This window comes from Pituophis catenifer, unplaced genomic scaffold (genome assembly GCF_029215685.1).
Source record: "Pituophis catenifer annectens isolate HBS135680 unplaced genomic scaffold, rPitCat1.0.hap2 SCAF_1, whole genome shotgun sequence".
Classification (NCBI taxonomy): Eukaryota; Metazoa; Chordata; class Lepidosauria; order Squamata; family Colubridae; genus Pituophis; species Pituophis catenifer.
This window is the reverse complement of record NW_027256881.1, coordinates 213,980,345-213,996,261: the sequence shown is the minus strand read 5'-3', so window position 1 is coordinate 213,996,261 and position 15,917 is coordinate 213,980,345. Positions and strand designations below refer to the sequence as shown.

Here is a 15,917-nt window from a genome sequence, read left to right as displayed (position 1 = left end):
TTCAACCCTGAGGTGGCTTTAGCAATGGCTAGAGACAAATTGAGGCAGGCATGAGATTTCGGTTTCAAACTCCTGGGGCTTACAAAACTTACCAAAAGTTTTCTTCTCAGTTATCTGCACTTAAAGGAAAACTAGTTGTCTGTCCTAAATTATAGTGCCAAATAATTTCAAGTATGTACTATTAATTGAAATAGTCTAAGCTAGATTGGAAGTATGACAAGATACCTAGAGATGACAAGATCTAGTTCCTATTAAACAAATACATTAAAGCTACTACAAAACAAAATGCAATTACCATTATTCTATAATTGCAAATTAATTGGCAATCATTATTCTTTTAATTGCTGTCCCTCAGTACATGACATACCTTGTATACAAATAAACGAAGGTTTTAAACAGTCAATACCAAAATGGGTTTATGGAGAGGGAATCACACTATAAAATACCGTCACTTAAACAGCATCATTCATTCTTATTTCGTTGTCTATGGGGTGTTTTTTTTTTTTTAAATCTCTCCTTCATGTGACATAAGAAAGGCGCTCCATGTTTTCCAGTCTTCAGCACTGTCTGTCTTCTCTTACCTTGCATTTCACCTGAAAACTTTTTCAGTTTTATTATTAGCTCCTATTACACAAAATGATTGTCCTGGGGACATGAAATAGAACTCTTCATTTTGTACTTTGCTGAGGAAACTAGGAAATATGAAGATTTAATCTAATCTAATCAGTAGACCACAGTGTTGGGAAGAAGCCTATAGGGTTCTGTTCTATTCTTTTCTATAATAGCTCTCAGACACAGAAAAAACAAGGGTTTTTTTTTTCATTATTATAATGATTAAGTATGTTTTATTAAAGCTTTTTCCTGACATTTTTCAAACACTGCTTCTTTCACCTATTACTTTCTATTCCTCTCGTTTTCTCATGTTCTGTTTTTGTTCAAGGTCTCTGTGTTCTCCTTACTTTTATTGCAAATGACATCTGGCATGCTATTATTATTTTGTTCCTTCCTTTGCTTTTGCTTTGCTGCCTCTTCTAGGTCAGAAAAGAAATATGGTACACATGCTTGGTTGATATTGTTAATTCAAATGTATGTGTGTGTGTATATGTATGTATGTATGTATGTATGTATGTATGTATGTATGTATGTATGTATATTAAAGCATCTCTTCATTCTGAAAGTGCATTTCTTCAAGAGTTTTAATTAGTAACATCATTAAGAACCTGCTTAGGGCATTAAAAGAAAAGTAAGTCCATTTTTTACAGCTGGAACAGTTCAAAGGAAACCAGGATAACTTTTTACTTACATGAAGCCTCATCAGATTCATCGGGGCAGTCTGGGTCTCCATCACAAAGCCAATTCTGAGACACGCAGGTCACACGATCATGACAAAGAAACTCGCCTACCTCACATATGTGGTCTGTAAACACAAGCAGAGTTAAAGAATAGACATGGTTAATGGATAACTAAAAACAAGCAAGACAATCAGTGAAGGAAGAAACATACAATATAGTCTTTTCCTTCCATGAAATCCCAAACAACAGAATGAAAATGTCTGCATTTGTGATTTGACACAGGTGTGTGACACACCCTCAGGAGCATCCTGTATATTTGCTCAAATTGTCCTATTTCACTGGATAGCATGTTCACTAATGCACCAATCAAAAGTATGCTACAAGGGAGAAAATACACAACTATCTGTATCCCACAGTGTTCTCTCTCTCCTGCTAATTTTGCCCATTTTATTGAAGCCTCAGCAAAGGTTCCCAAACCACTTCAGATTATGGTCCTCCAAGGGGATCCCGACACTTCAACCTTCAAAATAATTTGAGGGAAAATATCCCTATAGGTTTGCCGCAACAGCCTGTAGTTTGCAAACTACAAAGCCCTAACATTGTCAGTAAAGTACTATAGGTGCTGATAACCTAAAGGATGGATTCTCCAAATCTTTCTCCATTTCAGAAGCAGAAATAGGGATAGAGTACTTGCAGGACATGCCAAATGTTTTGATTGACTTTCTTCCATGCCATTTATTTTGTCACAAAAGCACCTCGAACAGGACGTCTCAATAAAATCTATGTTTTCTGTAAGAATAAACATCTATTTGCAGTGCAAAAAGGAACATTCTAGGTTTGATGTGGCCAAGGTTAAAATAGAGCCCAAGTGGGCATCCCAAACAAGAAAGAGCATCAGTTGCATACAACCTTACCCTTCAGGCCTACTCAGAAGCAAGCATGGCCATCAATTGAAACAGAAGCAAATCATACTTAAGAAAGGGCAATTTAGACTTCAGCCTCCTTAGAGGAATCTAAATTGGAAGTGCAACCTGCAAATAACACAGTAGATGGTTTCTCCAATTCCACCTGTCCCACCTTTTATTTGTCCTGTTAAAACAAAACCAAGCATTTCTGAGGGTTTGGATCAACTATACACAATTCCATCCTACATGTTAGTTCAATGGATTACAATCAGATTTATTCCCTAATATATTGTAATAATATATACTCAAATCATTCTAAGGGGAAAAAAACACATTCATAATCCGTGCTTCATGGAAAACATAGATCTAATGTGTTGTAAAGTGAGGGGATGAAGTGGTAGATTAAATTTTCCAAATTTTATTATATCAAATTTATATTTTGCTGATAAAGAAATAAAGGGAGACTAGTATAGATCTATTTCAAACTATTTAGCTTTCATCAGCTAGCCACACCCTTACTCAGATTCAAACTTGGGCTTCCTGCATGTTAGGCAGTTGAATTAACCTCTGAGTTAATTCTCCTCCCTTCATTAGCTTGAGCCAGGGGAAAGATTAATTGTTTTTCTATTGAGACACCTGGTCTACCCCAACATGTGAGAGGGAGCATTCTATACTAGTCTCCCTTTATTTCTTTATCAGCAAAATATAAATCTGGTATAAAATGGTTTGTCGTGAATGCGACTGCTTGAGGGCTCCAAGATTGCCCTTCCAGTGGTCAGGAAGATATATCCACCAATTACGAAATGGGCACTGAATAAGAATCTCCAGGAAAAGCATTACAAGAGGGAAAACTAATAATAAAAAATGGAATCTGCTTTCAGAGTAGGTTGATTTTATCTGCTTGGATCCTGGTGTTTTTTTTTTTGTTTTTGTTTTTGTTTTTTTGTTCCTGGAGAAGTTTATTCTGGGGCTGCACTTTGGAGTATATGGTAGTCCCATATTTGTGACAGTTGATAGATACAGAATTCTTCCACTACCGGTTGTAGTCAACAGGGGAATTCAGCATTCAGCACTAGTTTGCCACTCTGGGCTGTCAGGATCATCCTCTATCATTCAGGCATTTTAGGAGGAAGACATACTACCACTCTTAGGAATATTAATGTAAACTGATGCGATTGTACCAGACACCTATCAAGACCAACATCTGGCCTTGTAATCTAAACTTGTAAAAAACAACAAAAGCAGCATGTCCTTTACAAAGTCAGGAAGACTTTGATTTATCATGCCTTCTCTGTTATGTTGCCTGCCCTGTGGAATAATCTCACCCCTGCAATGTGGCTAGCCTGACCCCATTAGCCTTTGGGAAGTCTTTTAGGACCTGGATGTTCTCTTGAGTGTTGGGGCCAAGAAGGTGATGGCCTCATCCTGCGAGAATTAAAATATGGAAGGCATACTCTCTCTCTCTCTCTCTCTCTCTCTCTCTCTCTCTCTCTGTGTGTGTGTGTGTGTGTGTGTGTGTGTTCTGATTATTTTAATGAGTTTATTATATTCGGGGGGGTGTTGCTCATATACCACCAGAAGTCACATTGTTGAAGAAGGGGGAACTATACAAATCATTTTAATTATTATGGTAAATCCCATTGTCAACCAGATGTTTAGACTGGATTTGGCATGTTTGTCTACCTATTGGATCCTTCGCCAGGAGCTGGGATAGGCACATGTAGTTGTCTGATGGTGTCAAAGATCTCATTGCAAGAGGTAAGCTGTTCCAAATAAAGCTGCCTTTTGCATTTGGTTGATGGCAATTTTGTCAAGCTGGTTCATCACACAGTCAGCCAGATGTTCAGACTGTATTTGACATTTTATCCACCTATCGAGTTTTTCCCAAGGACCTAGGATGGGCAGATGTCAATGTTTGTTGGTTTTAAAGATATCCTTGTAGGATGTAAGATGTATTTAATGTTATTATTATCAATATTGTTGATATTGATAAATGTTATTATTATCAATATTATTATTATTTCTTTTGCCACAAATTCTGGTGGTGACAGGGTGTTTTTTTGGAGGGTTTTTTTTGCAAAGAAATGCAAATCCTTTTTTAAAAGGAGTTTTTAAAAAGCTCCTTTAGGATATTGAACATGGTCTGGAGGTCATATATGTGACAAATTATATGTGATATAAGTTTAATTTCTTCCTAAATGTCCCTCAGTAGATTTCTGAGTCATCAGTTTGAGTCCAGTGGGTCTTGCTCCCAGGGAAATGAGTTTAGGATTATAACCAGAGAAACTTAAAGAGTTTAATAAACAGTAGTGAAATACATTGAAATTAATTGGCATCTGCAGCAACACTGTAGAATTGCTATAATTGCAAGAAATATTTCTGGAATATATACTGTACTAAAAGATTCTCCAGTTTAAAGAACAACTTTTATCTATCTAGCCCAGGGCTGTCAAACTCCTGGCCCACGGGCCAGATGCATCACGCACTGGCCACACCCACGCCTGGTTTAGCAAAGGGGGAAAAAGTCCCGATATGTCATGTCTTTTTTAGCTTTTTAAATTGTCAATGGGTTTTAGTTTGAATGTTTTAAATTTTGGGCCAAAGTCATATAATTCTTTTTAAAATTTAAAATTTTGTATTGGTATGTGTTTTAGTTCTGGCTGTGCACCGCCCTGAGTCCACTTGGAGAAGGGCAGGATATAAATTGAATGAATAAATAATAATAATAATAATAATAATAATAATAATAATAATAATAATAATAATAATAATGTGATGCCGCTGTGACAATGTGAGTTTGACACCCCTGATCTAGCCTATCTGGATTGGTTTTTAAATGTGAAATGTAATATTATAACTGTTGCAGCATCTTAATGAATAATGCTTGTCATATTATTATGAGCACTAATATTACTCTCTCCTCATGTAGATATATCCTTTCCAGAAGAAACAAGCACATTTCTAAAAAATTATGATTCAAAAGCACAGACAAATAATTTCAAGAAAAATTACGATCTCGTGTAGCCTTATTAGTTGAATAGAAAAATAATTAATCCTAATTAATGTGAAATAGGCAAAATCATGATCTACATTGGTGTTCACAAAATTGCTTTTGTTTGCTATATTTATAACAGTGGATTTTAAAATTAGCATCTCTTGTCGATTATAATTTACAGGCTATTCTAAAATGTCATCTTTCATGTCAACTGCATACTGATGCAGACTTAGGATCTCTTCACAAGGGCCCCAAATTTAGTTTCCTTCATATCTCTAACGTATCTACTGGCTTCAACTCTGCATACAGATAGGCTGCTTAAGTTCTATTGACTTTAGTGGAATTGATGCATTCAAACTGTGGGATCTCATCTGCTATTTTTCATCAACACCTCTTGGTTCCCAGTCTCTGGTCATCCTTCAGCGATCTTTATGGTCCTCAGAATCAGTATTAAACAAGATAAGAACAAATCTGACCTTTATAAAAACAATGGACAGATGAAAGTGGCCAACCTGCTCAAAAGAGGAGGCCAAATAGTCCATTATGCTTTTAGAAATAGAGTTAGCCTTTGAATCACAGCAGTTGCTGAACTTATTTTAATTATCTTCAATAACTATTTCTTATCCTGGGAGTAGTGCGGTGGCCTAGAGGTGGAGCTCTCGCTTCACAATCAGGAGGCTGTGAGTTCGATCCTAGATAGAGGCAGATATTTCTCTCTCTCTGGGCACAATGAGAATATATCTGATGAACAAAACTCTGCATTGGCAATAGGAAGGGCATCTGGCCATTAAAACACTCTGCTAGCTTCATTCAGTTGCCCAGACTCCACCCCACAAGGGATTATGGGGTCGTTAAATATTCTTGATCCTAACTTCTTGGACTTTCTTGTAGTAGTTCTAGTCCTACTTAATAGGTAGGACATAGCTCCATTAACAGGTTTGTATTCAATAGAAGAGAATATTTGTAGCTCAGGGTAGAACTGTGGGGTGCTTGATGCTGTCTGAACCTGGCTGATTTCTTGCAGATGTTTCATTACCCAAACTAGGTACCATCTTCAGTGCCTTCAGCAAGAAAACAACCAAGCTCGGAGAGCACCAAGGTCCCCACAGTTCCATACCCAGATACTACATCCGTCAGAAGCTGTGATTGTATATAAAGGATGACACATGCATCATTTCATTCCACAAAGAGTAAAACATAGTAGTTATATCATGACATTTGACACAAGTGCATTATTTACATCATTTATGTCATGTCATCTTTTCCCCATTTGTGCAGATGCCCATGCTTATATTCTAGCAATGCATCATGGAGCAGAATGGAATATTTGGATCAAAATTATGTCATTCATGATCAACTAGAACCCTAAAACTGCAACTCTATGTTATGGCCAAGTGGCAATAGGTGAAATCTAGAAGGTCATTAATATAATTCTACATTTGTAATCTCTGGATTACTGCATCCCTTCATCCATATATTTCTTCTTTTTCCTTAATCTATTCTGCCTAAATTAGTGTTAACCTATGCAAATAATTAGGACTCCCTAAACCGAGAAGGGCTTGCAAATGTTACCTCTTTTGTTTTGTTTTTTAATTTTCCAAAAGTACTTTGATCTATTCAGAAAATGTCTGTTAAGAGGAAAATAAGGGCAGAGTTGGAAGACAGGTGGCAGCCATTGTCTGCTTACAAATGTGAAAATTATCCTTTGAAGACATCCAGTTAAACCCCAAATGAACCTAAAGCTTAATGGTGGTTTATCTTTGGTCTCTTTGAGGTCAAAGATATGCCCTGAGTTTGTTAGCTGGATGAATGCAAATTAAGAAAAGAAGATCAATAGGTGGACAAAAACCAGAAATTTTAACTAAATACTTCCCCCCCCCAGAATTTTCATATGCTTATCGCTAACTTGCAATTTTAATATAAGTTAACTGATGCATTCATTGAATAAACTGGAGATGTTCTTCGAGTCTTTTAAAACTGCCCGTTCTCTTTTACTGAACACTCTGAGGTCCAGGTAATTTTTAAATTGTATCCTCTGCCTTTTCAAATGCTTCCATCATTATTCCATCAAATTCTCTAGATTACGGGTGTCCAACCTTGGCAACCTTGTGGACTTCAACTCCCAGAATTCCCCAGTCATCCATGGCTGGCTGGAGAATGCTGGAAGTTGAACTCCAGAAATCTCAAAGTTGTTAAGTTTGGACAGCCTTGATCTGAATAATTTGACTCCCGTTTTCAATGTGCTTTTGAACTCTATCTGCTCAAGAGACATCACCCCAAAATCAATTTTCCTACATTCTAGATGTTTGGAAAGTAAACAAAACACAAATAGCATGATGCTTTATCTGTTCATCAGAGGGTAAAATGCATTTATTAATCTCTCTTTGGAAATCTTAAAGAAGATGATCACCATCCAGTTAGCGAGAAAGGTTGCCTGGCCCTCACATTCCATATTACTCTCTGCAACTGGGGAAGGGAGAGTTAAAAACTATTAAATTAATTAGATCTGTACTATGATCAGTATGATATCTGATTATGACTTATTGTAAGCTTAAGCACACTAGAACAAATATGTCTACTTTCGAAACATTTCAGTCCTATTTCTCCATCAGTTTATGAATGTTTATCGAAAAGACCTACATGTTCATGTAATATTTTCTAATGTGCTTCTATAGATTATCCTTCTATATTTCTGAATTACAAGACTGAATGGTTATCTCTGAAGCCTCTAATTGTCCATGAAGAGCAGGAAGACATCTTTATTTATAAGCACCCCAAAGATTATCATCAAATGATGCCCTGTGAAAGGGTAGATGTACTGTACATATCACACTTTAAAAAACTTAAACTCTTAAAAAAAAACAGCAGATATTTAACAACAGTGAAATATTTCAAGCTAAATTCAACAAACTTTCTTCTAACAAACTTTCTTCCAACAGGAGAGACTATCTGTAGCTTAGAGTTGAACTGTGGGGTCCTTGGTGCTCTCTGAAGCCAGATGGGTGGCCTTGGGCCAGCCCCTGCTTCTTAACCCAGGCTGTGACACAAGCTTTTTTTTTTTTTCCAATCCTTTCATCATATCATGCATTGATAGATTGGCCACGTCAACAGCAGCCAATGCAGTGCAAAGAAACCAAACCCTGCAAACAAACAGGACAAACTCTAAGAAAATGTACCTGCTACTTATGATCATGTTTAACTGTTATTCTTTCTGGTGTAACTGAAAAGACAAATCCATTGTGCATAGAGATCTTATTAGCCTCTTCTAATATGTTTTGTAATGGAATTGGAATACCAAAAGAGACCCTTCCAGTTGTCGAATGATGGTAGATGTTTTTCTACCAGTTTTCATTTACGGCCAAATCTTTTGAGGCATTTTATCAGTTTTGCAGAAACCTTTTAAAAATCTCACTAAAATATGGTTTGGGGCTGTGGGATGGGAAGGAGTTTAATTGCAGCTGGACAATTAGATTGATGGTTCTGGAACCTTTTCTTTCTGCTCTTTTCCCTGGTTACTTTTTTTCATTGTTCCCCAGATCTTTTTCCATATCTAAGGCTGAGAAGAATAATTAAAAAGTAAAAAGGAAAGTTGAACAGGCCTTATCTGTGCTATCACTTGACTATCACTAACAGTAAACCTACTGGCCATATTTCACTTTATTAATGGCAGCTGAGAGACTGATGGTGCACCAGATACGTATATTTTATCAAACAAACTGTACCATAAACCACATGGAAACTGTGCATTTTACTTTTAGATACACTTTCGTCCATAAAATAATTTATCTTCTATATCCTGATGGATTATCTGCAATGACCTTGTCCTATTTTTTTTTTCTTAACCAAGATTGGTTAATACCATTATAACTTCTTAGAGAATATATGATTTTTAAATATGCTTTTTTCCTCAGCCCCCCAAAAGACTTTTTTAAAAAAAATAAATAATAATTAGCAAGAACAACATTTCAAAAGTGAAAAAGTAATACATTCTCCCTTTTACAGTACCAAATACATATTTGAGGAGTGATGATCGACCATGAGTCAGGTACTCTAGACTTTAGACCAGGGGTGGGCAACTATGGCCCTTTTATAACCTGTGGACTTCAACTCCCAGAATTCCTGAGACAGCCAAGCTGGCTCAGGAATTCTGGGAGTTGAAGTCCACAGGTTGTAAAAGGGCCACAGTTGCCCACCCATGCTCTAGACTGATTTAACTGCTATTTGTGATATACCAGCAGTAGTGGGTTTCAATTTTTTTTTACTACCGGTTCGCTATTGGGAGCACGCAGGCACGCACGCTCACTAAGCAAGCATGTGGTGCTTCTGCACATGCACAGAACATTTTTTATGATGTCTGGGTGGATGGGGAGAGCCTCCTGCAACCGCCGCTACCAGTTCGAACCAGGGTGAACCGGTAGCAACCCACCACTGTATACCAGCATCTCAAAATTCCTCCAAATGTAGCATACACTTTGTGTTTTTAAACAATTCAAGTCTACAACCCAATCCAAAGAAAGTGCTGCTGTTTGAAGGAAGTGCCTAATGTGATTTGCTGAAAAGGATTCTAGACACAGTCTATGTCGAGCCCGGCATGCTCAACACTGATGGGATGGGAAGGAGGCACAGTGCAGGATATGGAGCACAAGGAACCGCTGGGAGGCGCAACATTACATGACACCAGTGGTGGTGGTGGCACTGGGTGAAGGCGGGATGGGTCCAGGTGATGGGGTCATCGGTAGTAGGTCCGCGCTGAAGAACACTGTCAATCCATGAAGCTCCAAGCCGAAGACAGCGTCTCTCTGACTGGAAACAAGGGGCGGAATCCAGGGGTAAAATCTAAAAATTTTTGCTACCGGTTCTGTGGGCGTGGCTTAATTAGTGGGCGTGGCTTGGTGGTAAGGTGACTGGGAGGGCATGGCTTGTTGGTCAGGTGGGTGTGGCCAAGTCAATGTCACTTCTTTGCCCTTTTTTAACCTACAAAACACAACACAACACAACTGGCTCACCCACAATGTAAAAGCAGCTGTGCTAGACCCAAAATGGCCCCTGCAACAAGAAGGAACTTCACACAGCCACAAAAAACCCCAAAAATCAACTTTCACACTTTACACACACACAACACAACACAATACAACACAACTGGCTCACCCACAATGTAAAAGCAGCTGTGCTAGACCCAAAATGGCCTCTGCAACAAGCAGGAACCTCACACAGCCACAAAAAGCCCCAAAAAACCCAACTTTCACACTTTACACACAAAAAATTCCACATACAGCTTTGTGAGATTTTGTGTGTTTGTGTAGTTAGAGTGAAACACTTCAGAAACACACTAAATCTCAGAAAGCTGCACAAATATTATTTTATTTTATTTTATTTTTATATAAAAGCAGCTAAATTTAAAACTTCCTAAACTTTAAATGGCTAGGTCTAAAAAAAGAACAACTAAAAAAAACCCCAATTAACTATTTTTTTAAAGCTCCCAAAGGGGAAAAAAACTTACCCAATAGAACAGGGGTCTCCAACCTTGGCAACTTTAAGACTTGTAGACTTCAACTCCCAGAATTCCTCAGCCAGCTTTGCTTTGCTGGCTGAGGAATTCTGGGAGTTGAAGTCCACAACCCTCTGCCTGCTTGATTGCAGGCAGGGAGATTCAGTTGCTTGCTGATGCAATGGATTGCAGGGATTACAGCAAGGTGTTGTGACCAGCAGCTAAGGTAAGCAAGCTGAGGGGGGGGGAGGGATTTTTGCTACCGATTAGCAGGCAACTCAGCTGGGGTCAGAGCCATTTAAAAGAAAAAAAAGGCTCTGATGATCATGCGGCTCAGTTGGGCATGGGGAGCAGGGGCAGGGATTTTTGCTACCGGTTCTCCAAACTGCCCGCCGCCATTGCTACATACTTGCCCAAGCCGGTCCAAACCAGGAGCATTTCACCCCTGGCAGAATCCGAAAACCACCTCTACAGCTGACGGGCGGCCACCCAATCAATAAGGGAGGGGTGGGTCAACAGGATAAAAGGCGCTATGAGGCAGCCGCTCGTAGCGCCAATTTTGAAAGGTTGTGGCTCGGCGTTGTCTCGCAACTGACAAAAGCATTAAACCAGCATTGAATCCTGTCTTGATGTGTCCTGCTGTGTTCTCTTGCTGTCTACGTGCTGTGTGGGATAAGGAGCTGAGAGTCTATTTCACAGAGTATTAGCCAGGCATATGTGGCGAAAGGGGGAAACTAAAACGCTAAGCAATGTAGACTTGCAATGATCCGAAGAGAGGGGGAAAAAGAGCAACTCTATATATCCGTTGATTTTTCAAAATTGTAGCTCTTAGCAAAAACATAATGGTTTTATACATCTAAATGCATTCTAAATATATCTCAGTGATGGTTTAGATTTTTTCCAATACAAAGTGTAAAGCTTTTCTGAAAAGGTCCAACAGCAGTTCAAGAGTTCATGTGAATTTTCTTATTTGAGACAGTAAAACTAAAGAGTTCTTGAATGCATATACAGCTAGTCCTCCAGTTATGACCACATCGAGCCTGGTTGTTAAGTGAGTGTTGTCCCATTTTATGACCTTTCTTGCCACAATTGTTAAGTGAGTCACTTCATTGGTTAACTTAGGTGGTTAAGTGAATATGGCTTACCCATTGACTTTGCCTCATGTGATCATGTGACCATGAGGATGCTGCCATGGTCATAAGAATGAAAAATTGTCATAAGTCACTTTTTTTAGTGCTGCTGTGACTTCAGACAGTCACTAAACAAATGGTTGTAACTCAAGGACCACCTGTATATATGTGTACCAGTTGCTCAAATTGAATATCTCTTTTTTTTATCTTGGTCATTAAGCAAAGCAGTTGCTAAGTGCAACCACTAGTGTGCTTACAATCTTACTTCAGCTTTCCTGGGCCTTGACAGACCTATGAAGATAGTAGAGGAGAGGATTGGTCATTCTGTAAACTTATTTATTCATCACCGTTTTAACTGGTCACTAAAAGAGGCAGTTGCTAAACAAGAACTAGGATATTTCTACAAGTCATCAGTGTGAAAGCATCTGAGTAAAGCTCCCAACCAATTCAAGACCCTGAGGCCTTGGCTTCCTCAAAAATCTGGTTTATTGGGTACATCATATCAGCACGGTCAAAGGTGAACACTGAATAATTCCCACGTTTTTGGTATCATTAAAGAATAGATACCGTCCACTCCCCTTGTGTCACAGGTCATGTTAGCCAACCAAGCAGGTGATGAACTTCTCAGCACTCCCTCCTGCCGTTGCTAGGGCACACTGATTTGGCCTTGGTTCTCAGGAGCCTTATTGTTATGTCTGGCACACTGGAGGAAATCATTCTACATTCCGTAAGTCCCCCTCCCCACCGTAAGTATGGCAACTAAGAAACGAAGCAAGAAAAATATGGCTTCAACTAGAGTCATTTTGAGAGTTGACAGTGCATTTGCATTGCAGAAGGCAAGTGAAACGCTTCTCCTCAGAGTGTTAAAGCAGCCGCTTCACTTGCAGCCACATGCATGGATAGAAAAACACTCCTGCCAGGCCTGCTAACAAGCTGAGTACTGTCTATGTGTATGAGGATGCAAACCGTGACAGTTTGAGCCAGCTTTCAAAGCAGCCACACAAGCATTTCCAAAGATGCGGTTGATTTTAATACTCAGGAGAGAAGTGTTTAGTTCCTGTGGATACACTTTGCAGAACACCACTTTTAAATGCTTTGTGTGACCCTCATTATAAATCGTTTACATAAAGTTTTAAAATACTGTACAAACATTTTTATAGCCTCTGTTTTTCACGTGTTATTATTTATTATTTTTAAACAATCCACAAAAGTTGGTCAAATAGGTCAACATTATTTCTACTTTGGAAATGAGATCATGGGGCAAGCAGCGAACAGCTAAGCAAAGATTTTAAGTTTCTTTCTCAGCATGAAGCCTGAAGATTTGTTCTGTTCCCCGCGTTGCCGTGAAATAAATATTCTGTCTTGGATTTTGGGATTTAGGAACTGCAGTAATCACTGCTATCTGTGAAATTGGACTGTTGTGCGATGTAATCTCTGGTGCTTCTAATCATTGTAGATTTGCTGTCCCTCCTAATAGAGTGTCACGTGTGGCAATGTTCATTGTGCAACCAATTTAGTCTTTGGCTCGTTGTTGACTTCAGCTGTAGAAATTTATCTACTGTTGTTCTATTTCCTCCAATGTGTTGTTAAATCATTAACTCTGGCTCATTGTTAAGCTGTAACAGAGCTGTTGATCTCAGTGACACAGTTGTGTGATTCAGATCAACAACTCTGTTATGGTTTAACAATGGGCCAGAAATCATAATAGAATAAAGTTATTGTACCTTACTTTATAAACATTTTGCAAAGTTTACTGTAAATATTTTAAATATTTATTCACCCTTCACCTGCAGGAAGTACTTGGCATATGTTGATTACATGCTGCAATTATCTTACCTTCTCAATTTCTGTTCTTCATATTGGACAGGATATATCAATAATTTTTTTATGAGCATAGAACACACCAATCATATAATTAGTATATATTTTTATGTTCAACCAATCATGCCATTTTCTCTCAGGGTCAGTCCCCCAAATATCTATTCCAGTCTATTCATTTACTTCAAATATAAATAAAATTTTATTAAGAGATCTGATCCACTGCTTCTATTACTTTGGAAATCTTTGATTCTTTCTTTCATATTTATGAGAGCTGTTTTCTCTTAAGATGGCAAGCAAGCTTTTTTTTTAAAGTAAGGTTTTGCTTAAAACAGATCTTATTGACATGTGTTGTTTCCCTTCCATTTAAGTGGAAATAATTACCTTCTTCCATTTTCTCCCCCAAAAAACATCTTAAATTAGCCAACAACTCTGGGATTTTCAGGTGGTTTCCCATTCAAGTGCTAACTAAGTCTAACCCTGCTTAGCCTTTCTGAGGTGAGTTGTGGTACTGCCTACCTAGTAGGTCTTGCTTTCTAAACCAGGGGCTCCCAATTGTGGCAACTTTAAGACCTGTGGACTTTAACTCCCAGAATTCTTCAGCCAGCATGAAGTCCACAGGTTTTAAAGTTTCCAAAATTGGCAACCCCTGGTCTAGACCATCCTATAAAATGGAACAGCCTGTTTCAGATGTGAAACATCACACATCAACAGTATTCCTTTCTTTCTTTCCTTAGTAGACAACAATGATCCCTTATATCAAATCTGCAAAGCTTACAGCTGGGCTCCACAGGGATATATCTGGGATCAGATGAGCCATAGCCATTTTCCAGTTTGCCCAAATAAGCAATTTACCGTCTTCATTACAAACAAATGAAGCCCTGGGCAACTTCTCTTGGGAATGGGAATGCATTATGCAAATGTACTCTTGTTAGTTTTGTATTTTTCTTCCTCCACCCTGGTTATTTAGAAATGAGCTGTTCTGGCCTCAGAGATACTCCCCCCCACCCTCAAATCTCATCAATATAGAGTAATCTCTGATGTAAATACTGCTGTTTATTGCCATTAAGAGATGACTCCAACGTGAAGTGGACTGTATGCCAAGATTCTGCTGTCAAGCATCTGTCATCTGTATTTTTTTAATGAAAGCATCATAACATAACTCTGGGCATCATGTCACAGAGAAAATATGTCTTCCTACTTTTCTTTGGCAATTGAAGCTCCCGAGAATGCATCTATAATTGCTGCAAGATTGCTTTTAAGAATTTGAAACAGGTTGTCAGGAAGGTTCATACGGTCTACTTTGTTTCCCATGCTGCCTAACCAAGTTTCCCAACCAGGCAATATCAGCCATCACCTTTCCTGACAGATAACATTCATTTTGTCATTTGCTACAGAACCCTGAGCAATACACATAGCCACCATTGGAAGCTATGCGACACGCTGAGCCATGTTTGGTTTCCTGGTTCAGCAAGCAATTCTGTAATAAAACAATGTAGTACTGTTTTAAAAACTTTAGGGGGCTGCACTATTTATATGTTGGCCCACTTAATGACAAAAATGCTAACTAGTGTTTGTAGTTCTATCTAGGTTAATAAGAATTTAAAAATGAGTCTGTGCATGGGAGAGATGTAATGTAACATCTTTTGGTATTATGGTGTTTCCCTGAAAATACAGCCTACCCCAAAAACAAGCCCTAGCCTGATTTTCACACCTGTGCCTAAAATAAGCCCTATCCCCCCCAAAAGAAGCTCTAGTTAAGCCCTGCCCATCGACTGGCTATACGAGATGGGGTGAGGCGCAGGTTTAGGGTAGAGGGGAAGAGCTGCCCCATTCGCCCCATACCCACTTACCTTAGGATTACTGCAGCCAGGCCTCCCATGCCATAACACCTGTCATGCTGCTGCCCAACTTCTTCTGCAGCCACTCATGGCCATTCACAGTAGGACAGGACACTTCTTTCTACTTTAGCTTTGCCCTCAGTCAGGAGCAGGGTTGTTCATGGCGAAATGATGATTGAAGCCTCAGCAGGACGGGAGGGTCGCTTGGGTAGTAGACTGAGAAAGTGGGGTTAGTAAGCGAGGTGTGGATACAGGTCGAGTGTGGCATTTCACCTTCCTGCCTTTTGTGAACTTTTGGCTGCACACAAGGAAAGCAGAAGCAGCAGAGACCATGGCTTGTTTCTCTCCCCCAAACTCCGCCAGAAATGGGTCTTCACGAGGCTCATTGTGCCAAGGAAGCCTCTCGCAGCAGGATACTGCACAGTTTGTTGTGCCATTGCATGTGCGA

The 15,917-nt window shown here is 39.0% G+C and overlaps 1 protein-coding gene across 1 annotated transcript in view; it reads right to left on the bottom strand.

Annotated features, from left to right (window-relative positions):
- The window catches only part of LRP1B (LDL receptor related protein 1B), a 989,801-nt gene that overhangs the window by 695,629 nt on the left and 278,255 nt on the right, over positions 1-15,917 (bottom strand). Inside the window, exon 2 of the mRNA XM_070957016.1 lies at positions 1,304-1,417. Within this exon, the coding sequence (XP_070813117.1) occupies positions 1,304-1,417 (114 nt within the window). The remainder of the gene's footprint in view (positions 1-1,303; positions 1,418-15,917) is intronic.